The sequence below is a fragment of the Aphidius gifuensis genome, linkage group LG1 (assembly GCF_014905175.1).
Source record: "Aphidius gifuensis isolate YNYX2018 linkage group LG1, ASM1490517v1, whole genome shotgun sequence".
In the NCBI taxonomy this organism is placed as follows: domain Eukaryota; kingdom Metazoa; phylum Arthropoda; class Insecta; order Hymenoptera; family Braconidae; genus Aphidius; species Aphidius gifuensis.
This window is the reverse complement of record NC_057788.1, coordinates 3,860,410-3,883,925: the sequence shown is the minus strand read 5'-3', so window position 1 is coordinate 3,883,925 and position 23,516 is coordinate 3,860,410. Positions and strand designations below refer to the sequence as shown.

Here is a 23,516-nt window from a genome sequence, read left to right as displayed (position 1 = left end):
ACACTAGCGCTGTACATGAAAAAATGATAAATGTAAATTCTACCTTGCTGTCTGTTGACAATGTAATAGAGAATGAACATAGCTACGAATCGCAATAAATAATAAATCGATTAGAAAAAAATATATCGATTAGTTTCTTTTTGACTTCATGGCTGTCAAAAAAAGGAATACAGAATAATGGCTGCGATTGCGATTGAAAGGATGTCCCAGAGCAATGGATTTCACCTCAAAAAAACTGAGACAATCGACAATAAAGACAATTTATGGTATGTTAATTATTAAACATTAATAAACTTTAACATAAATTTATTGTCTATCCAAATAGCTATCCCTAACATTTGATGTCATCATCTTGATGAAAAACAAAAGGAAAAAAAAATATACACCCACACAATTTTGTTCATGCGTCCAAAAAAATTGCCAAATTTACAGATTTATTTAAATATTAAATGTATAATTAAATACTCTATTTATTGTCAATAGGTCATCAATTCTGGCTGAAGTACAAAATAGTGGAAACAATAAATTACCATCAAACAAAAATGTCTTGGTACTAGGTAAACAATGTGTATACATATTTTTTTTCTTTCTTCAATTTTAAATAACGTATGCTAATAAATATAATGTTAGCTATGAGAATAGAATGTGCATTGAATATTAAGTCAAAGTATAATAATATTTAAAAAAAAAAAAAAAAGAACGGTATTTGTGATTGTTGATGAAATCATAATAATTCACATAGCAACTTGTTTTGTTTTTCTTGACATTTAAATTAAACTGTCATTCATAAGTTATTGTTTATATTTATATTTATTTATTAAAATTTATTATTAGGTGATAATGAAAGTGGAAAAACAACACTTATTGCAAAATTACAAGGTGTTGAAGATCCAAAAAAAGGTTCTGGACTTGAATTTGCCTATATTGATGTTCGTGATGAATACAGAGATGGTAATTTATACAAAGATAGAAAAAAATAAATGCCCATATAAATAAACATGATTAATTTGTTTTTTTTTTTAATAATTTAGATCAAACGAGATTATCTGTTTGGGTATTGGATGGTGATCCTGGTCATGCAAATTTATTAAGATTTGCACTGAGTCCAGAAAGATTTCCAAATACACTTGTTATATTAGTTGCAGCAATGACAACACCATGGGCATTATTAGATCAACTACAATCATGGGCAGCATTACTTGGTGATCATATTGATAAATTACCAATTGATAATGATACACGACAAAAATGTAGACAATTAAATGTTAAAAAATGGCAAGATTATATGGAACCCGGTGATGAATTAGATCCTGGTAGTCCATTAAGACGTACAAGTCGTAATTTAGATGATGATAATGATAATTTACCATTACCAGAAGGTGTTCTTACAACAAATTTGGGTCTTGATGTTGTTGTTGTTATAACTAAAACTGATTATATGACAACACTTGAAAAAGAACATGATTATAAAGATGAACATTTTGATTTTATGCAACAATGGATTAGAAGATTTTGTTTACAATATGGAGCTGGTTTATTTTATTCATCTGCTAAAGAAGATAAAAATTGTGATTTATTGTATAAATATCTAACACATAGAATTTATAGTTTACCATTTAGAACACCAGCACTTGTTGTTGAAAAAGATGCAGTACTTATGTAAGTTTAAAAAACAAAAAAAAAAAAAACAAACTAAACTTGTTTATTAATTTTAAAATAATTTAATGAATTAATTTCAGACCTGCTGGATGGGATAATATGAAAAAAATTGGTATTCTTCATGAAAATTTACAATCAATGAAACCAGATGATTATTATCGTGATGTTATTGCACAACCACAAACAAATAGAAAAGTAATAATTAATATATATTATTTATAAACATAATTAAACATTGATATATAATAAAATTATAATTATTTATTTTTAGTGTGTAACAAGAGAATTAGAAATACAAGCTGAAGATGAACAAGCATTTTTAGCTAGACAACAAGCAACATTATCTGGCTTAAGAGATCCAACACGTTCACCAACAACTCGTAACCAGGCAAGCACTGGACCCGTCATACAGGTTGTATCAATATCATTAAGAGCATGTATTTCATGTACCCTCTTGTGTGTAATTGTTATAATAATTTACAAACAAAAAACAAACCCGTATCCAATCCATAAACTTTGTGTGACTAACTCTTAATATCAATTGTTTTTTTTTTTTTTTTATGTCTAATTTATTGATTTTAATAAAACAATAATACACAGCGAGAGCATGCTCAAAAATGAATGTGATATAATCTGTATAACATGGGAAATATTATTGTAACTCATAATATTTTTATATTTTATTTTTTTGTAATACTAAAGATTGTAATATTCAGGTGCCATCACCAAATAAAAAATTGGATCCAAAAGGACCAGGTGCAGCAGCTGCTGGTGAAGGTGTTTTAGCGAATTTCTTTAATTCTTTGCTTTATAAAAAAAGTGGAGCATCTCCAGGTGGACCAGGATCACCAGGTGGACCTGGTGCAAGTCCTGGAACGAGTCCAATTAAAATTGGTAATTTATTTGAATTTTTATTTTATACTTAAAAAATTATTTTTAATTTAATTGAATATAATTTTTACAGATGCTGGACCAGCGGATAAAGCAGCAATGCGCAATGATGCTGCAGCTGAATTAGATCGCATAACAAGAACGAAAAAAATTCCACCAGCTGATTTAGATACATCTTCAGAGTGTTAAAAATTTTAAAATAATATATATATGTATATTTTTTTTTTTTATTTTTTCAATATATGGCCCATGAATTTAATTTTTTCTTTTTTTTTTCTTTTTCATCAAGCAGTGATTTATGAATATTATAAACAATTAATAATTTGAAAGGCCTTCTGAATTTAGTGAGGAATAATAATTTATGGCTCATGTCATTCTTTGTCAAACAATATTATATATATTTTTTTAATTTTAATTTTTTAAATAATAAAAGAAAAAATCTATCAACCTACAAAAATGTCGAGTCAATTTTAATTGATCAAATCAAACAATTTTTATTGATGTCGATAAATTCATAATAAAAAATGATAGATTTTAAATATCTTTTTATTTTTCTTTAATATTTAAAAAAAAAAAAAAAAAAAATCATAATTCTTATAATAAAACAATTTAATTTGTAATACTCAAAAATGGCTCAAGAAAAAAAATATGCAATTTTCGTTGGTAATAGAATGATAATATTTAATTTAATTATCAAATCCAAATATTGTGCAATATTTTTAAGAAGCACTTTTTTTTTCTTTCTTCATTACCTCTGGAAAGAAACTATCAGTATATATATATATTTTTTTTTTTTTTTGATAATGGTTTTTAATTGTACTTTATGATTGAAATGTCGGGTGAGCTTGTAAAAAATTGAGACAATTAAAATGTTTTAATTAAAAATTTTTATAAAAATTAATAAATTTTTTTCAACTCATTGCACAGCTTTAAAAAAAAGCCTTAATATTGTGTGTCTATTTAAGATTGAATGAGAGCAAGGAAAAAGAAAAGAAAAAAAATTATGAATATACATAAAAGTTGGGGAAAAAAAATAAAAAAAAACGAAAAACGATATGGTACGTTAAATAGGATTACTAAATTAATGTAATTAAATATTTAAATATTAATTATAAATAATTATAATGCTTACGCACATGTCATTGCGTTTTACGATAGTAAATTATTATTTAAAAATTTTTTACATAATTCATATTAATTAATAAATAATTACTAAAAAAAAAAAATAATTGAATTCGATAAAGAAATGTTAATTTTTACTTTGAAACGTTTAATTTCAAATTTTTCAATTATTAGTTTATTTATTTATTTTTTTTTCAACATGATCGGTCTATATTAGAATTTTTTAAAAATGAGTAAAATTCTAGAATATTAGAATAATTGTATCTAGAGATGTATGGAGTAGCACTGAGAATTAAAAAAAAAAATATTAATTTATCACCTGAATAAATAATTTTTCATACAAATTTGTAATTGTTATCATGAAAATAATAAAAAAATTAAATGTATGTGTCAAACAGTATTTACAACTTGAGTTATCTATGGAATTTTTTAATCGAATTCTATTATTAACAATAGAAAAAGAAATCTCTATTTATCGAACATGAAAGATAAAAATAAAAAATAAATAAAACATTATATTCATGAGACTCAATCTTAATTTAATTGCTCTTAAATTAAAAAAAATTGTTATCTTTGAAATAGGTCAAGAAAAAATATGGAATTTGTATTGGGAAAAAAAATAATTATAGAAACACTGTTTTTGTTTTTTTTTTTTTTTTCGATTTGTATTTTTCAATTCAATGAATCCGATAAACATAAGCATAAAATAGACACTGGATTCATGACATAAGAACAAAAAAAAAAAGAACAATTTTCGTATTACAAATTAGTAACAATAAATTACTAATTTTTACTATTGTCATTATTAAATTACACTGGTAATAGTCGATTTTTTTATTTACTGATTTAGTAAAAAATAATTATTTATACATTCCAATAATTTTTTGAAATATCATAATATTCTTTTACAAATATTTATTTGCAAATCTTTGCTTTGAATTATTCTAAATAATACCTATCATGAAACTACTTATTCATCAACAAAAAACTTATAAAAAAAAAAAATATAAAAATAAATCGTCGTTTTATAGATTATTATCATTATTTTGTATTAAATTTAAAAAAAAAATTGGCAATTATAAATGATTGACATTTTGTCAAAGAGATTATTTTAACTTGCAGCTAACAAAAAAAAAATTATTCTATTAAAAATTAAATAAATTTCTTATTCATTCAAAATTTATAGTAATTACATTTGTCGAATATTTTCAAAAATATTACATTCAACAATGCTACATATTTTTTTTATTTAAATCTAATAATTATTTATGTCAAAAAATGTAAAAAACATAACTGAAACTGGGAAGAGAGAAGAAAAAAAAAATTTATAACGTTTAATAAATTTTTTTTCGATAATAGAAAATTGATAATATTTAATATCAATATGAATATTATCAACTACCAATTTCTGAACGTAGAAAATAATCAAAATATTAATAAAAAATCGCAGCATGGTAGATATTTTTTTTTTTTGTTTTTTCTATAAAAAAAAAAAATAGAATTGATATAAAAAAAAAAAAAATCAAATTAATAAAGAAGAATTCTTTTGTCAACAGCTTTACGACAAATTGGACACTCTGACATTCTGTCACCACACATTTGACAAGTTCCATGGCCACACAAAAATATCATATTTTTCAGTCGATCCAAACAAACTGGACACATTGTCTGTAATAAAAAAAAAATTCATTTATAAAATAATTAACTATATATTTTATTTTATAAATGAATTCACAAACCTGTTCTTTAATGTCTTGCAATTGTTGTTGAAGTTTTTGTATTTTACTGTGTGAAGTATCTTTTATTCCATTATTCATAAAAATTGTTTTTTCACCATCATTTGTTTTATCATTTGTTTTTTCAATTGTATTTAACGGTCCACTTCCTTCATCAACTTTGGCTTCAATTTCAGCACTTGCATCTGCAGCAATAAAAAAAATATCATCGTAAAATAAATAATATAAAATTTTTCTTTAAAAATATAAAAAGTAAATATGTATAAAATTACCATGCAAGTTTGCTGAATCTGCTGGAGTATTTTGTGCTTTAGCAAATGCAGCATCACCACCACTAGCACAACATATGGACATGGGTACCACACGTTGTATTTGTGCACGACATTGTACACATTTTTTCATCAATGTAGCACAAGTTTCGCATGCACACATGTGGCCAAATGGACGAAGTAGTGCTCCATTTTTACGATCACAGCATACACCACACTCTTCAAGCTGTTAATAAAATTAATTTACGATTATTACAATGTAAATAATAATAATAATAAAAAAAAAATAAAAAGCTAAAATAATACCTTTATTCTAGAAACAACATTTTCACGACAAATAAGACATTTTTTAACTCTTGGTGCACATGTATTGCAACAAGCAACATGCCCACAAGGATTGAAACGTACTTCACGTTTACCATCTGAACAAAATAAACATTCATCAACTGATGCAGGTGTTGTTGCTGTTGCTGGTGGTGTTGATGTTGTTGTTGCTATTGCTGGTACTGTTGCTGTTGTTGTTACTGTTGCTGTTGCTGGTGCTATTGCTGCTGGTGGTGTTGGTGATGTTGGTGGTAGTGGTTCAATATCATGTGATTCTTTATTTTTATGACAATTTGTCAATGTTTTACATAAATTTGGATCCGGACAAAGATCAAGTGGTGTTTGTCCTTTTTTATTTTTTAGCTCTAAATTAGCTCCATGAGCAGCAAGAAAACATGCAATAAATGAACTACTTTTTTTATCTTGTCCTTGAGCTCCTAAACCCATTAATAATCTACCAACATCCTGAACATCTTGTAATTGACGAAGTTGTGACAAAGTGTGATGTCGAAGTGCTTCATGCAATGGTGTATCACCATCTTTATCAGCAACATTTACATTTGCTCCTTCACGTACAAGTAGCTATATTTAAAAAAAAAAAAGAAAAATTAATTAATTCAAGTTTTTTAATATTTTATAAAAACACTTGTAATATTATTATTTTTTTTTTTTTTCGTCTTTTACAATTTATTTAAATTTGTTGTAAAGTTTTACTTACCCTAACAATTTGTGTGTGTTGACGTTCAACAGCAAGATGAAGTGCTGTTTGTAAATTGACATTTTGAAGATCCAGATCAGCTTTACCAACTTTAGCCAACAACTCGGCAACTTCAACGTGATTATTAAGAGCAGCAAGATGAAGTGCAGTATAACCATCGTCTTTTTTTTCATCAACAATCCATGGACGTGAAAGTTTTGATAATAATATTCTCATTGCACTGTAAAATAATAAAGAAAAATTAAAAATATTAGCACAAAAAAAAAAAAAACATAATTAGTATATTATTAATAAATTATAATCAGTGCATGTGTTTAAAGATCAATATGCCCCATGCGTTGTTATAATTTCAACATGGGTCTATCAAAGTGGGAGGCAAAAGGAACATCATCAGGGAGTCTCGCAGCTGTCGACCTCAAGAGGACCCTAAACGTTCAGGGAGTCTTCTTCTCTCCCAACAGACACTCCACATGTCGTAGATGTAGTCATGCACATGTTTTGTCTCGTCAAGCATTTCCTTTTCTTTTTCGACAAAGCAAAAACCAATTGAAAAAAAAAAAGAAAAAAAAAACCAAACCATACAAGAATTATAATAAAAATAAAAAAAACCCTGGAAAATGTAAGATGGACCATGATTTTATTTTACATTTACTTTATTTGTTTTTTTTTTTTTTTTCAATTCACTGGAGAACTAGAGAAAGCACTAAAAAAGTTGGAAAATTTGCTACAGACATTGCTACTGCAAAAAAAAAAAAAAAACATCCGCAGTGGGTGATCATTATTGGTGTCGTAATTTAATTGTAAAATATTCTTTAGGAAAGAAAAAAAATGTAATATATTTTAATGGATAGTAATAAGTTGAAAAGCTAATGACATGTAGTCATTAACGATGTTTAAAGTGGATTTGTTAGTGCCAGAAGCCACATATAAATGGCTAGACATATAATTGGTTGCCTAATCAATTTATAGTTATTATTGCAATAACACCACCACCAACAGTTATAATGCATTTGCATATTCATGTTGTCGAGACAATTCTATGGTGTTTGATATAACAAAGTTGGCCTGGACTTTAGCCCAGTTGATATTCTGGCAAAGTGTATGTTTGTGGAATACTGTAGGTTGTTCAAACTATCACCCACCAACCAACTGTATATTATTATGTATTATTTTTGTATATATAAATATGTATTAAATATTTTATACATATACATGAAAATGCAAATACAAATTACAATATTTTTTTGTTTTTTTTTTTTCATACAAACAACAACAAGTCTTATTATTATATAAACTTGACCTGTGAAATTTTTTTTCAATTTTAATTTATATCAAGAAAATATAATTTATTTAATAATTAATTTACATTTAAATTATTTTTTAATTAATAATATTTTATTTATTTTTTAAAATTTTCAGTCACAATTGTAAGTTGCTTTGAAATATATATGTGTGTATTCATTGGCTCGTAACGAGAAGACCAAAACGACAAACAGTGTATATATTGTGTGTCCTGTGGCTCAACTTTTGCTTTAGTTCTGTCTCACATCAGTGACAGCTGGGCTATCAAAACTGTCTGTGTTTAAGCAAAAAAATTCACGCTAAAAATAATTAATTATTCAAAAACATCAAAAATGAATATTTAATTGTGTTATTTATATTTTCGATAAAATAAACAAGTACAAACTTACTTGTGCGTAATTATTTATATAATAAAAATATATGACATCAACATCTTAATCATCATTCACGTACGTAAATAAATAAAACAATTTTTCTTTTTTTTTTTTTCGCCAGTTTTTAATTATAATTAAAAGGAGAAAAAAAAAAAGAAAAAAAAGAAAAATTTATATCTTAAACTGAGTATTTTCTTGAAATTTTATTTAACGAGGTTTTATTTAAAAAAAAAACAATAAATAATGATAAGACGATTACACAATAAAATGCATATTTTCAATTTGTCTGAAGATGTCAAAGTCAAAGCGGGCAGCAGAGAAAGAAGGGTAAAAAAATAAAAATAATTTAAATTTTTACCGCAAAATTTTTCTTATTTATCATTACTATTATTATTTTTAAACTGGAACATTGCCAATTTGCCATCAGTTCGATTCTTTATATTTTTATTTAGCATATATACGTGCTTTTTTTATTTGAAAAAAAAGATAGAAAAATAAAATGTGTCTTTTCCTCAAAAGCCCTGCACACACAATATCTCGTGAATTCGATAAAATATGAAAAATATTCAAAAACAATAATATACATATGCTGTTTATTCGATTTTCCGATTACATTGAATCGAAAAGAAAAAAAATATATAAATAAATATATGTATCTAGTATAAATATATTATTTATATTAAAATAAATATAATTTTGTTATTTTTATATATCGATAAATAACATTGGTATTAAATTTAAATTTAAAAATGTAAATTAAATAATAATAATAGTAATAATGTATGAAATATTCAATCGATCATACAATAACGTTGATGTTTTGATAAATTCGCATGTATACATATATATAGATACAATAATGACGATGAAACTTGGTGATGCAATTTCCGGTTTAAGCACGATTCTCGTTGATTCTTCAACACTCCCACACTCTATTGATAACGCAACACTAACACAAGGTGCCCCGGGTTATTTTCTTACTTTCTTAGACTTATTATTTACTTTTTAACCCTTTTATATTTATTATCATTTGAGAAGCAATTAAAATAATAATATTTCAAACAAAACAATAACCTTGAATTACTTTTTTTTTTTTTTTTTTGTTTTTATGATAAATTGTATCAACCCTCTTTGAATAACGTAAATTGAAAAATAAAAGTATAAATAAATGAAATATTTTAGAATAAATAGAATATAGTTCTTTGCGACGTCCAAACTGCATCTAGTCTCTGACCTAGGATGATTTCCCTCAGGCAATTCTTATATTTATTATTTTTTTTTTCTCTGTTGATTTTACTTTTCAACTTTTTTATTTTTGCATTTATTTTAGTCGTTAAAAAAATATGAAGATAAAATATAAGGGAAGAAGACAAAATTAGGTCAATTATTCAATATAAGGGTTAGTCGATTTACTTAACCCTTTTATTACTGTTATCATTTTCATTTGTTAGTATTTTTTTTTTTTTTTTTTTTTTGAATAAAGAGCTGGATGTTTTTATGAAATTCTATTATATTTTGATAAATAAAAAATTTGTGAATGTCTATGTGTGTTTATTGAACAAAAACGCATGTATACTAGTTCTATATTTGGCATTGTGAATGGTTTTGTGGTCGATGGCAATTGGCGAGGATGCGGCACCCTTTGCAGGGATTGGCCGCAATCGATAGTTTCTGTACTCGGAGGTCTGGAACTTGGATTATTCCCGGGCACGATGGTTTGCCAGTTGGTGTAGCAGAAAAAATAAAAAAAAATAAAAAATGAAATGAAAAAAATAGAAAAAAAAAAATTGAAGAAGACGAAAGAGATGATGATGATGAAGAAGAAGAAGAAGAAGAAGAAGAAGAAGAAGAAGAAGAAGAAGGAGAAGATCAGCCTGTGGAAATAGGAAATTTCGTGCATGACCGGACGATCGTTTGGAATAAATTCCAAGTGCTCTGACGATTTCTTTCCTGAAGCTATTATATATGCATCAATTTCTTCAAGCATTGCTGTGAAAATTGAAATTACTTTTTTTCAAGATGAAACTATTTTTACATAGCTAAATGAAAAACTAATTAAAAAAATTAAAAAAAAAAAATATCATGATAAATATATCTATTTCAATACAAATTAGATAAAAAAAAGTAAAAAAAAAATAAATAAAGTAAACTAGAACGAGAATAATAATGTACTTTAAAATAAAATAGAAAATGTATTTTTTTTTTTCTGATCGCAGTACTTCTTGGGTTGCATAATTTATGCGTTCAATAAAAAATTTATTATTATATTTTTTTTTCCCATTTATATCGTCTCTCGTTCAACATTGAAAGAATAAAATAAATATAATAATAATTTTTCTTATTCTCGAGCTTATATTGTACAAGATGGAAAATCTTTTTTTTTTTTTTGAATATTTTTTTTTTTATTATCAGTATTCAGCTGGGATGAAAAATATGCGTTCTATAAAATATTCAGGCTATAGCAATCGTTCGATAGCCATCAAGAAAACCATTTCTAGGTCAGTTTTTTTTTTTTTTTTTTTGTAAAAAAGGAATAAACAATTTTTCTAAAGAAAAAAAAAACAACTCTAAAATCACAAATACAAATTTTCAATGATTCAGAATTATCCATATGTTTTTTTTATGTTTTATTTTATTTTTTTTTTGTTAGAGGAAATACGTTTTTAATGTGGGAATGTCCATCCCTATTTTAGACACATGTGATGCACCGGGTTGTACATTTTTTTGTGAACCTTGACCCCGAAAAAATTGAGCAATTTAACATCAACTTCCTTTCTTTATTTTTCTACATAATATCAATTTTTTTTTTTTTTGTATATTTATTTTTATTTTTAACTTTAAGAATCAATTAACTGATATTTTTTTTAATTTTCTTTTCAGTTTAAAATATATTAATTCACCAATTTTTAATAAATTTATATTGGCTCAAGTGATGCATAAAATATTTGAATTTATGAAAATAAATTTATCAATAAATTTTATATAGATACAAATAAGTTTTGATATCCAAATAGCCACATGGATCATACAAAATATTTATATATATATGTGAAACACTAAATATATAACTTTGAGCTTAGTTGTTTGAACAGGACAGCATGATTTGCATCGTTGAATTGTACATCCCTTTCGTTTGCAAGCAGACACAAAGTTATTTCTACCCAACGCGAACTCGTAACTTGATACAACATTCGGTTGATGTTTAGTTGAAGCGAAGAAATAAGTGAGACAGAATGTGAATTTTAGATAAAAGAAAAATAACCATCATATCTGTAACTCGGTTTTAAAACTTTTACTGTCAAAATATTGGGATGAATTTATTATTTATATAAATATAACATTTACTTTTTTATGTTTTTTTTTTATTTCAACGATTTTTCTTTTTGTTTTATTTCCGTCATTGGGTTGTCCAGTATTATTACATGTCCTTTATTTTTATATCTGTCAAATTTTTATTTCAGTTACACATGTATATGATATACAACATGAAATAGACAAATTGCAATTTTAAAATTATTTTTTATAGTTATTTTTTATCTTTACAAATAGTTAATATTTTTTTTTTTCATTTGTAAATATATTTATATTGGAAATTGAGTAAATCAAATAAAACTTGATATATATTTCAATCAAGAAAAAAATAGAAAAAAATCCAGTGCTTGAATTTATTAGTTTGAAATTTTTTATATAAAAAAGAAACAAAAAAAAATTGAGAGTACACTTTGAGTAGCTTCATTTAAATTATTCATAAAAAAAAAAAATGAAAAATGCCTGCACAATGTCTCCCAGCGTTTCTTGATTTTTTTACATCGTTTTTGAATATATATACTGATGTTACTTTTCTATCCCTTTTTTTATTTTTTAAAAATCCTTGTCCTGCTCTTTTACCACCCACCTTAAAAAGCCCTCTAAACTAAGAGACACTATATTTTTTATTTATTTTTTTCTCGACATCTTTGCTGAGGTTACTTTACTCCAAGTCTCGGTGTGTATATACGCAGAGGGGCTATTTTCACCAAGAAATCTCTCTGTAACCTGATATGCTATACGGGTTTAGGTTTAGCATCAATTTTAAGACACATTTTACTCGGATTTTGTACCAAGCTACCCTGCAATATCTTCACAACAACTCAAAACATGCAAAAATTTATATTTTTTTTTCCTCTCTTACAATCCCTCATTTTACATCGATGATATACTATTAATATCTATACTTTTTCATATCTAAAAATAAAAATTACATAATAAAAAAAAATAATGAAAAAAGTAATAAGAAAAAATAAGATATTTTTAAATATCTGTCAATCATATTTTTTCGTTGTTAATTTAATATATATTTTTTGCTTTGGTATTTTTTAAAAAATTGTCTTATCTAAATTTATATTATTAAAATTTCGTTATTTATATTTTTTTGTTAAAGTCATTTAATATATATTTAACACGCGTCATCTATGTATATATATGTATATTTTAATTCTAAATATAAATATATTTTTTATATTCACATTTTGTCATTCCCTTTGGTCGTTAAATTATTGAAAAGCATAAGAATTAAAAAAAAACAAGCGTGCTATTTTTTATTTTTTTATAATGATTATTTTTGAGTGTCGTTTAAGACAAAAATACCAAAATGGTAGTTTGACACGAACATACTAACCACCAAAAAGGAGAATAAATAAATAAATAAATAAAAATAAACTTAAAATAAAATGTCAAGGGGTATAAAAAAAAAAAAGTAAAATTAAATAAATAGCAAAAAAAAAAAAGAAAAAGTACATGTGAACTTTCACTGAAGTGGGGTGGTATATCGTCGTGTTGTCGTCTTTTCCGTCTCGAGGTAGGTCTTGAGTCTCGATTCACAAGGTACATATATATTTAGTTTAAATTATATTTATATAGATGCATATGTTAGAGGGAATTTAAACTTAAAATAGATGCTGCAAGCTGTTTAAATTGACGAATGAAATTGCAGTATGGATCGTAACGTTTTTACACCACACGTTGAATTCATCTTTTAACTTTGTGGTGTACTTTTTGCCTCCTGTCTTGCTCCTATATAATTTCATCAGGCTTATTATAGAATTAGTAGAATTATCAGCATTTATAAATGCCATTTGTAATTTAATTTTATTGTATTTAAAAATTTAAATGATCATCATGAGATCAATCATTTTTTCAAATTATACTTTAAACAAGTATATACACAATTTGATGAATATTTTCTTTTTCAAAATGACGATGATGATGATGATGACGATGATGATGGAGTGGGGTGTTTTAAGAGTCTTTGTACGGTCAGTGTACGAAGCCAATTTTATAACGTCGTTGGTGTACCCGAGAATAGTCGCCATGTGGTGGCAGTTGTGAGACGCCTATTTTCGGATAAAGACAAATTTGGCGCGTGTAGATTTAATGAGAAAGAAATATATATATATAGTTGAGTGTATAAGTTTACATATACATATAACTTGTTGGTTTAAAATGTTAAAATTAAAAAAAATAAATTGAAAAAAAATCATCGAGTTAGTTGACTGAATTGTATTTTTCATCAACGTAGCCAAAACCAAATACATATAGTGCAAATAAAAAATGAGAAAAGAGAGAAAGAGAGAGGGAGGGGGTGGAAGCAGATGAGATGATCGTCAGAGGGACAGAAAAAAGAAGAAAAAAAAAAAAATTCAACATGATTTAAAAAATAAATATAATAAGGAAGGGGAAAGTTGGTGTATGCTTGTGTGACAACGAGGCCAATGAAATGTTTGCGGCCATTTTTAGAGGGCTAAGAAATATTTCTTGCTTGATGTTGATGATGATGATCATGATCATGATGGTGAAGAAGAAGAAGAAGAAGCAGAAGAAGAAGGAGGCCCCGTGCCCCCAACTTATTTGACGATACATTCAGTCGGAAGCTGTACAGCTAAGTAGTAGGAGGGTTTTTTGGGACTATCATCAACTGATGACACGATTAACGAGTAAAAGTTTATACTTAATCATTCATTGTTGAACCATGCAACCAAGTGTTCACGTAAAATTAATTTTCTTTTATATTGTTATTTATTTATTTAAATTTACAATACAAAATTTTGATAATTTAATAAATGAATCAATAAGTGAATCAATATTTTTTTAAAATAATAAATAATTTGTATTTATTTATTTCATTGTAGAAGAAATTAAAAAAAATTTATTTCATCATTTGGAAAATGAAAAAAAAATACAAGAAAAAGAAGAATCATATTTTGGTGGAATAAAATAGGATAAAAGTGTTTAATTATATTGAAAAAAAAATATATACCTATATTTTCTATTGATAATATTGTGGTTTTGTATAAATGATAAAAAAAAAAATTCATGACCGAGCGACTGTTCCGTGCTTCCTTACTTCCCATAGTGATATCAACGTATGGAATGTAAAGAAGTATGGAGCTGCGCCCAGGCTTATCATCTTGTAAAATATTATGAATTATATCATTTATCATTTAAGGAAAAAACCAAAAAAAATATATCAACAACAACAACACATATATCATGTAAATAAATTATTATTATTTTTTATTTATTATAGTTATCATCTATGTAAAAATAATTTAATTATTTTACTTCGGCAAATTGAAAGATATTGGATATGTCTTGGACAACTGGGGAAGTCATAAATAGAGCTATGCATCCGTTTGGCGCGCTTATCATCGTGACACATGGGTGCCTTGTGCGTTAGGCATGAAAAAAAAAATAAAAAAAAATAAGAAATAAGAGTAGAAAAAAAAAGTCAATGTGGATGACACACAAAATAAAAAAGACAGTGACGGGAAACAAAAAAATATCATGAAAAAATTATATACATATATTTAGAAAAAAAAAAAAATAATAATTTATAATAAAAGTGAAAATTATTTTATATAATTCTTAATACGCATGCACGCGGGGCGCGGTCAATTCAAAAATAGAATCATACGATATCATTCCAAAAATAAAGTTATCCGATTACTTTTTGCTGGTTATTTTAGTCGTGAATATAGTGAGAGGGAAAAAATAAAAAAAAATAAAAAAAACAGGAGCGTTTGCAGTATTTTTTTTTAAATATATTTTTATTATTTTATTTATTTTTTTCATAGACCTGCTAGGCGGTGCACTGAGTCGAGTAAAATCCCTCCGAAATAATGCATATAGGAGCTTTCACGTCGCGAGAGGATAAAACTGCACCAGACAAGCGATTTACGAGGGTCACCCCGCGCAAATCCCATCGCGTTTTTATTTTTTTTTTTCCTTTTTTTTATATATTTCTCTTTCACTCACTCTTGTCTCTATATATAGGCACACGTCTCGTTGAATAATACGAGTCTGGAATAGCTACAGAGAGGCATGACTATCCTGACTTTACCTACAGGCTATTCACGCTTATTGCTATATATATTTACAACACATACAACATACTTGTAACCCAGAATTTTCATTGTTGTATGTCCCTTCGAAAAATTTTACAAATTCTACTCATGGACTGAAATCCATTGTTGCAAATAATTTTCCAACAGCAATAGTCTAAATTTAAGTTTTTTTTTTTAAAATATATATATAATTTTTTTTGTTATATTTTCCTGTTTTTAATTTTGTTTTTTTTTTTTTTATTCTTTCTACTCTCATAAATAAAAGAATCATAAAACCAGAAAAAAATATATATAAAAAAAAAATTAATAAAAAGAATTTTTAATTATACTTTTGCTTGTTGGAACATATTATAGTAATAATGATAAATGTTAAAATTTTTTTGTTTAATTTTAAATATTTTTTTTTCATGAGCTTTTATGACACGGTGACATACTCATTTTTATATAAAGCAAATTATATTTATTTTTCTATTTTTTCACGCATTTCTAATTATGAAATTTAAGTAGGTTAAAATAAAAAATTGTTTCCTCATTTTCATGGTATATATTAAAAATGATATTAACAAAGTAAAAAAAAAATATATAAATAATTTTTTTGACTGTTTTGTCTTTTGCATGAATTCATTTTGTTTAATTTTTTTTCTTTCTTTTTTTCGAGGTTTTTAAATTATAGGTTTATAAAAGTTTTGGCCTCGTTTCTTTTGTCAAGAACTTGCTGAGTATTATCTCACCATAGAGTTACCCTTTATTTTATTTTTTTTTTGTCTTTTGTATTATTTTTTTTTTACGATCTAGAAATTGTAGATAGTTTGGGCGGAAGAGGTTGGTATAATGTATAGATGTGTTAAACTCAACGGGGTAAATGTGGCTAAACGAATTGTGAATTTTATTGAGGTAAAAGGGAGGAGGATATAGTTGGTCATGAAAAGTTCAACATTCACGTACGAAAATGAGCACGTTGACAGGATATTTTATATAGTATATAAAGTCGTATGTACACAATGTTTAAAAGTATGATGGGATGACAGTAAATGCAACTGGCTGTCGACCTCAGTGTATTAAATTTGTCCATGGTTAAATGAGTTTACTCGCCACTCTTGTTAATGTGCTTGATTAAGTTGAATAAATTATACTGATATTATTACACGAAAAATAATCGTATTAGCCTTCAAAATTATTGGCCAATGTTACTTCATTTTCATCAACTACCACAATGTTCTTTTTATCTAATTACCATGTCATGCAATTATAGACGAACATTTATTTATTTATTTTTTTTCATATACATTGTATTTATTATTGAATTTTTTTATTTTTCTTTTTCTCAATATTGTAAATGCTTAATGAATTTTTTTTTAAATAAAATTCATATAAACTTTATTACAGAAAATTTTTATATTATCATTTTTTTTTTTTTTAATTATTAAAAATTCATTTTTCAGTGGCTTGAAATACTCCATTAACTTTTAATTGAACGTCGAGAAGTAGAATGAATTATGCATTATATAAAAGTATATTATATAAATATTTATATATAGAAAAAAAATTTAATTTATAAACTCGTTAGAGAAAAGTGGAAATCCAACAATTAAATGAAAATCAATTTATTGATATAATTAAAATAAATGTCAATTTTTGCTCTGTATGTGTATTTTATAAAATAAACAAAATAAATCAAATAAATAATCTCTTCACTAGCAATATTAATTGAAACCCAGTGAAATTGAAAAAAAAAAAAAAAACTAAAATTTTAAATAAACAAATAAAAAATTAATAAAAAATAAATAATTTTTGTTACAGTTGAATGATGTAATTTAATTAAACGAAATGCTATATATAAAAAAGAAAAAAAAAATAACCATGTCATTCTCTGGTATTTTTTATTTTAACAATTTTTTTTTTATTTTATTATTTTTATTTATTCAATTGAATCGACCTATTATACTGATCAAATGCTTTAATAAAAGGCTGCTTTCAATATTTTATTTTTTTTATATTAAAATGACAGTAACTCTCAACGACTGCAGTCTCGTATCGTTCAATGCATCGTCAATTTTTTTTTCCATCCACTGTTTTAGTTTATTTGTATTTTTCAATTTATCGTGTTTTTTAAAAAATATTTTTTTTTTTTTATCCCCAGAGACTGGTTGAAGTTGAGATGCGAAAAAATGTTGGAGTTTGAGTGAGAATAAGCCAAGGAGAGGATAGCTAATAACAGCAGTTTTCAATAAACGAAAGAGAGATAAGCAACTTGAGAAAGATGGAAAATTCATCGAAATGGATTTTCATTCAGTTTGTGCATATTTACATAGAGGTCAAGTTGATGTAACTATTATACAAAAAAGAAAAAAAAATTACAGATATAGGAAAAAGGTAAATCAACACACATGATACCAACAGCATCATCATGACTTTCCACTTGTTCTACTGTTGTCTACAAGTGTACAACTCTGTTAGTGGTAGAAATAATACATCCACCAAGGGATGAGAGTACTTTGCTGTTCATTTTATGTTTCATAAGTCAATACATGTATACATACAAATATAATTTACATCAGTCAGCATAATATAGACACATGAATATGTGTGTTCATCTAATATCTAGTTTGATAAAATTCAGGATATCCTATTATCAACAAAATATACTGTCGAATTTACCTATCAAAATTCTAACAACAAATTCCACTAATTTAAAGACTCGAATAAATATTTAAAAACCCCTTAAAAAACCCTCAACAAAGCAAAAAAAAAAAAACCAAAAAGTTTTGAATATAAAATGAAATAATTTAAAGAAATTTTTTTTTTCAAATCAAAGCATAAATTGATTTAAAAAAAAAAACAAAATTATTAATAAAGTTTAAAATTGAATAACTCAAAAATATATAAAGTCATTTGCTAATTGGAGGAATTCAGTTGCAAGATAATTGATTTATAAAAGTTTTGTTGAATTAAGTTTGAGAGGTATATTTTGTATATATAGACATAAAATCTATATGTGTGTGTGTGTTGAGTAATATTATTGTATATATATGTATAATGGAGTAAGGCCTATATATGGCTATTCCAATCGTCATAAATTTTCGGGGATAAACGTGACGATTTTACAGAACAACCAATACAGTATTTGGTGGAACAACGTGTGTCATTGGAGTTTGTGGAGCCTATGCAAGCATTGAACTAGTTGCAATACGCTGAGATATATATATATGTTATAGATATATATATTTTGTACAATGTTCACATACGAACAATTCAAAATGGTTGATACAAAACGACATTGGACACTGTAGCGTTTGTCACATCTACGATCGAGTTAAATGAGTTAAATCATTCTCCCAAATTGTGTCAGCTATTTTGCATTCAAATATCGTACTATTCTCATTTATATATATAAAATACGTGCTGTTGTATTCACATGAATATTTTCAATCGTTATGTATACACAACTAATAATGATATATTCAATTTAATATTCAATAAAAATAATTAAATGTTATTTATTAATTTCTTTTTTTTTTATGATTTAATGATATTTATTAATCAATTATGATATTATAAAAAAAATTAAAATAAATGAATATTAATTTGAAATAAAATAATATAATATAAACAAATTAAATTGTTAACTTTTGTTTTCAACTTTTTTTTTTTTCATAATTAACTTTATTATTTTATTAAAAAAAAAGATTAAATTTATTTATTTATTCGGATTTAATAAGAGAGGATTTTTCAAGTTGTTCGAATGCAGATAAATAACAATAATAATGATGATGATAATATTTTTTGATTATTAAAATGAATTATCGATTTATTTTTGCTGAAGATTAAAAATTATTGAGTGAGAGATTGTTGAAATATAATAATGCCAATGAATTTTGCAATTTAAATTTGAGGGTATTAAATGACAACGGGTTATCATCAAACATATATACATACATTTGAGAGAATCTTATTCCCAGAAGTTGTCTGTTTATAGGTGTACAACCAGAGTGTGGCTACAAAGACAGAGTCATTAATGTAGTCTGCCCTTTGTGTATCCCAACATAATCAAGATTGTCCTAATTAAGTTTCATCTCTCTACAGTCCCTTTATTATTTCTAAAATTCTATGTAATATTTTTCAAGCCTTAATTGCAAAGCTGACCAACACGTCAATGTTCATCACTTCAAAACCATAATTTATATAATTTAAAATCCTCGTATATTTAATCCACAAAACATTGTTTTATTTTTATATGGCTTACCCCAAAAAACAAGCGAGCTTAATGAGATAAAAAAAAAAAAATTAAAAAAAAAGAAACAATTGACACTGCAAAACGATTGCCAAAATGATAGATAATATTCAATGCTTGATGAAAAAAATAGACTTCAGCTTTTCACAAATTTTTATTTTAACATTGTTTCATTTTTGTGATATTTTTTTATTTTCTTGTATCGCGTTTGTTCGACCAATTTTCGTCGATTTTCAATGGTCCTCGATGCTGATCATCCAAGAATATATCCATGCTTGCCAGTTTTCGCACGTAAGCGAAACGTCAGCTTTTCAAGTTTGAACGTAGCCAAAAGTGGAATGAGACTATGAGAGAGCGAATGAGTGAGTAAGTAAGTTTAGAAGAGATAGAGAAGTCGAGGGATTTGCAGAAGGGAGAGTGTCGTTATATCTTATACTCTTTTTTTTATTTTTTTAAACTACAAGCCATCAGCAACATCCTCAAGACTTCAATATATATATATATAGTAAGTCAGTCTTTATCAAATAGCCCTTGCGTTCTCTTCATCCCTTTGTCCCCTAGTTTGATGAGGCTCTTGGAGTTTGTCTTCAACTAACTTATATACATATCTATCTGGCATCAGTATATAGATTCATCCAGTTTCCTTTACTTGTCATCATCTTCAACTTTATTCATCTGTACATCATTTGTCTGTTATATATTTATCTTGAATATTCTATGAAATTTAGTTAAAGTATATAATATTACAATTTTTTTTTTAACTAAAGATCGTAAGTAGTTAACAAAGTACTGTTTCGATGCCGATTGAAATTTTCACGAGCTTTTATTAGATAACACTTATTCTTTTTCTTCTTCTTCTTCATCTTTTTGATTTTGATGTGCAATTGTCCTTGTTCATTTTAGAAAACGTGTTGAGTGCATCTTCAATGAGCCAATTCCTTTTCTTCATTTTTTTTTTTTTTTTCGATCCCCTTACCACTCTTCCTGTTTCTTTTTCCCTAGAGACGTGGATAGCAAGCAGGAAGACGCCTTATCTTGAATATCTAGATATTTTTTTTTCTCACTTATTTTCTTTCCATATACTTTTTCTATTTTTTTTTTTTTTTTCTACAATCCCCGCATTCTACTTCCTCTCGTTTCAAGTTTCAAAATAAAACAAAGCCTGCTCGAATGCCAGACGATTCGGCAGGTCGGTCACGCGCCACCGACCCGTCCAACTTTTCTTGGTCTAATCAGAAAAATCCACACTCCGACGGGTTGATTGAATTGTCCTAAATGTCGAGACGTCTATCTATCTTCATTTGTTTTTTTATTTTTTGTCCTTTGGCTGATATTCTTTATCTACTTTTTCTATTTTTTTATTTATTTTATTTATTTTTTTTCTTGGTTTGCTACGCAAAGAAGCTTTTTTATTTTTTTCTTGTATATTTTATCATTCCTACTTTTTTCCTATTGTTTTATAAATTTTATTCTCGTATTCTACAATTGTTCGGAACAATAAAAACTCCAATGACAATTACAATTCAGTTTTAAATCTATTGTTATTCCTATGGTGAATTCATTGCTATGTATATGAGTTTAAAAAGTATATGTAGTGGATGAAACATTCATTTTTAGGTTTTATTTTAACTGGTATACATCGGCTACATGCTCATTTTAGTTATAACAAAATGATGAAATAAATTTTGTTAAAAATAAAAATTAAATAATTAAATCTGATATTGTTCTGTACGCAAATGGATAATTCATGAATTTTTCTACTTTCTCATCAACGAGGCAACACGTGTGTGCAGGTAAAATATTTTTAATTTCATTCTATATTTTTACTCTAACATTTTACTGTTTTAATTTTTTTTTTTTTTTACTTTTTCATTTTTCTCTCAAATTATAAACGAGTAAATGAATTTTTTTTTAAAAAACTAGAACGAGAGGTCAAAAATAATTTTATTATCTGTACACACAAGCAGCAGCGTTATCAATAGAGTTGAATTATGAGCATTGAATCGTTGAAATCCGTTTTAAATTATTTTTTTTTTTTTGCATTTTACTGATAACCATTGTTTATTATGTATAATATTATTCATTATTTTAAAATTATTATTATTTTTTTTTTCTTTATTTATTATATTGTTGATCATTAATATTAAAAATTATTTAAATTTTTTACCACAATAAATACGATTTTAATTATTCGTGGAAAATGAAAATAAATAGATTGAATTTTTTATTTTTTTAAAATAAACATTATATATTATTGATCAAATTAAATTCTTTTGTAAATATGGCAACTAAATTAATTTTTAATTTTATTTGACAATTTATTTAATGTTTTATTCAAATAAGCCTGACAAACCATCAGTAATGTAAATATTTTATTGTTATTCATTAAATTTGCAAATGTTTCATTAATTTACCACTAAATTTTGTGGATGATTCAATTCTTTTGCTTATTTACGATACAATCAAACAACGTAAAATTATGTCCAATAAATCATTAAAAAAAAAAACAAATTTACAGCTGTAATTTTTACTGTTTAGTGTTTTTTTTTTAAAGAATCGAGAGAAAGAGATAATGGAAGTAAAAAAAAATGAAAAAAAAAGATAATTTCTTGAAATTAAGTAATTATTTTATATAATTTAAAATTCAAGTAGTATAAAAACTCAATAGTCAGCCAATTTAAAAGTGCCTGTATATAAATTATACATTTTAGACCGAGAAATAATTTTGGTGGTAGGGCTGAAATAGGAGGCTAGTGAAAAGAATAAAACAAAGAAATAAAAAGTTGAAAATTTTTAATATAAAAAAAATTATTTAGCTGATGTAGATACTTAAAAAATAGTATTATATTTTATTTTTTTTTATGGACAAAATATAAGATGTAATATTGTTAAAATATAAATATATAAATACTGAAAGATGTGAGTGTCAGCAAAGTACGAGTTTTGAAGGGCGTATATTAAATGACAAGGCAGAGAGAGATCATTGGTGAGATGGCAAAATTTAAGATAAAATTCAACAGACAAAAAAATATATCTATTGGTATGTAAAGAAAAGAACTAATATTTTGGCTTTCAGCCATCTAATACTCTTTGGCACTTGTACAGTCATCTCATGCTATATTTTTTCTACCCTTATTCACAATCACCAATCTTTTATATTATCTCAGTTGTATTCGGGGAATGTCGATATGCCGATTTGACACCCCGATATATTTGTAAACTCAACCAAATAAAAAAACATTAATATTTATAAATATATCCTATATTATAATCTTTTTTATTTATCGATAAAAAAAATCTTACAATATGTATCAGACAAAAAAAAAGTTGAAGTCAATTTTCAAGTATTCTAAAGAATCTAAAAACGTTAAGGAACACTAGATGAAAAAAATTTTGAATCTTTATACATAATTGTATTAAATAGATTTAAAATTTTCAATTTTTTTAAATTTTATTCAACGCAAGTAGAACATGTCAGGTTTTAGTCAGACATTAGAATGAAATTTTT

At 25.6% G+C, this 23,516-nt stretch overlaps 2 protein-coding genes across 4 annotated transcripts in view; one reads left to right on the top strand and one right to left on the bottom strand.

Annotated features, from left to right (window-relative positions):
* The first annotated feature begins 131 nt into the window (after nucleotides 1–131).
* Nucleotides 132–4,488, top strand: LOC122861037 (cytoplasmic dynein 1 light intermediate chain 2). 3 transcript variants are annotated; one of them, XM_044165190.1, is made up of 8 exons: nucleotides 132–266; nucleotides 484–557; nucleotides 835–951; nucleotides 1,032–1,659; nucleotides 1,740–1,854; nucleotides 1,931–2,047; nucleotides 2,376–2,553; nucleotides 2,624–4,488. In XM_044165190.1, the coding sequence occupies exons 1-8, from the start codon at nucleotides 178–180 to the stop codon at nucleotides 2,737–2,739; spliced, it is 1,434 nt and encodes a 477-aa protein (XP_044021125.1). In that variant the 5' UTR covers nucleotides 132–177; the 3' UTR covers nucleotides 2,740–4,488. The 3 variants fall into 3 exon arrangements, with proteins under 3 accessions (XP_044021125.1, XP_044021124.1, XP_044021126.1); XM_044165189.1 differs by having other exon boundaries at nucleotides 145–266; nucleotides 1,931–2,071; XM_044165191.1 differs by lacking the exon at nucleotides 2,624–4,488 and having other exon boundaries at nucleotides 145–266; nucleotides 1,931–2,071; nucleotides 2,362–2,547.
* A 491-nt stretch (nucleotides 4,489–4,979) lies between these two features.
* LOC122861035 (E3 ubiquitin-protein ligase MIB1) overlaps nucleotides 4,980–23,516 on the bottom strand; it is a 313,722-nt gene continuing 295,185 nt past the window's right edge. The window contains exons 10-14 of the mRNA XM_044165187.1: nucleotides 6,720–6,939; nucleotides 5,984–6,583; nucleotides 5,681–5,903; nucleotides 5,412–5,593; nucleotides 4,980–5,340 (exon numbers count right to left, since the gene is read on the bottom strand). Coding sequence (XP_044021122.1) covers nucleotides 5,200–5,340; nucleotides 5,412–5,593; nucleotides 5,681–5,903; nucleotides 5,984–6,583; nucleotides 6,720–6,939 — 1,366 coding nt within the window. The 3' untranslated portion in view covers nucleotides 4,980–5,199. The remainder of the gene's footprint in view (nucleotides 5,341–5,411; nucleotides 5,594–5,680; nucleotides 5,904–5,983; nucleotides 6,584–6,719; nucleotides 6,940–23,516) is intronic.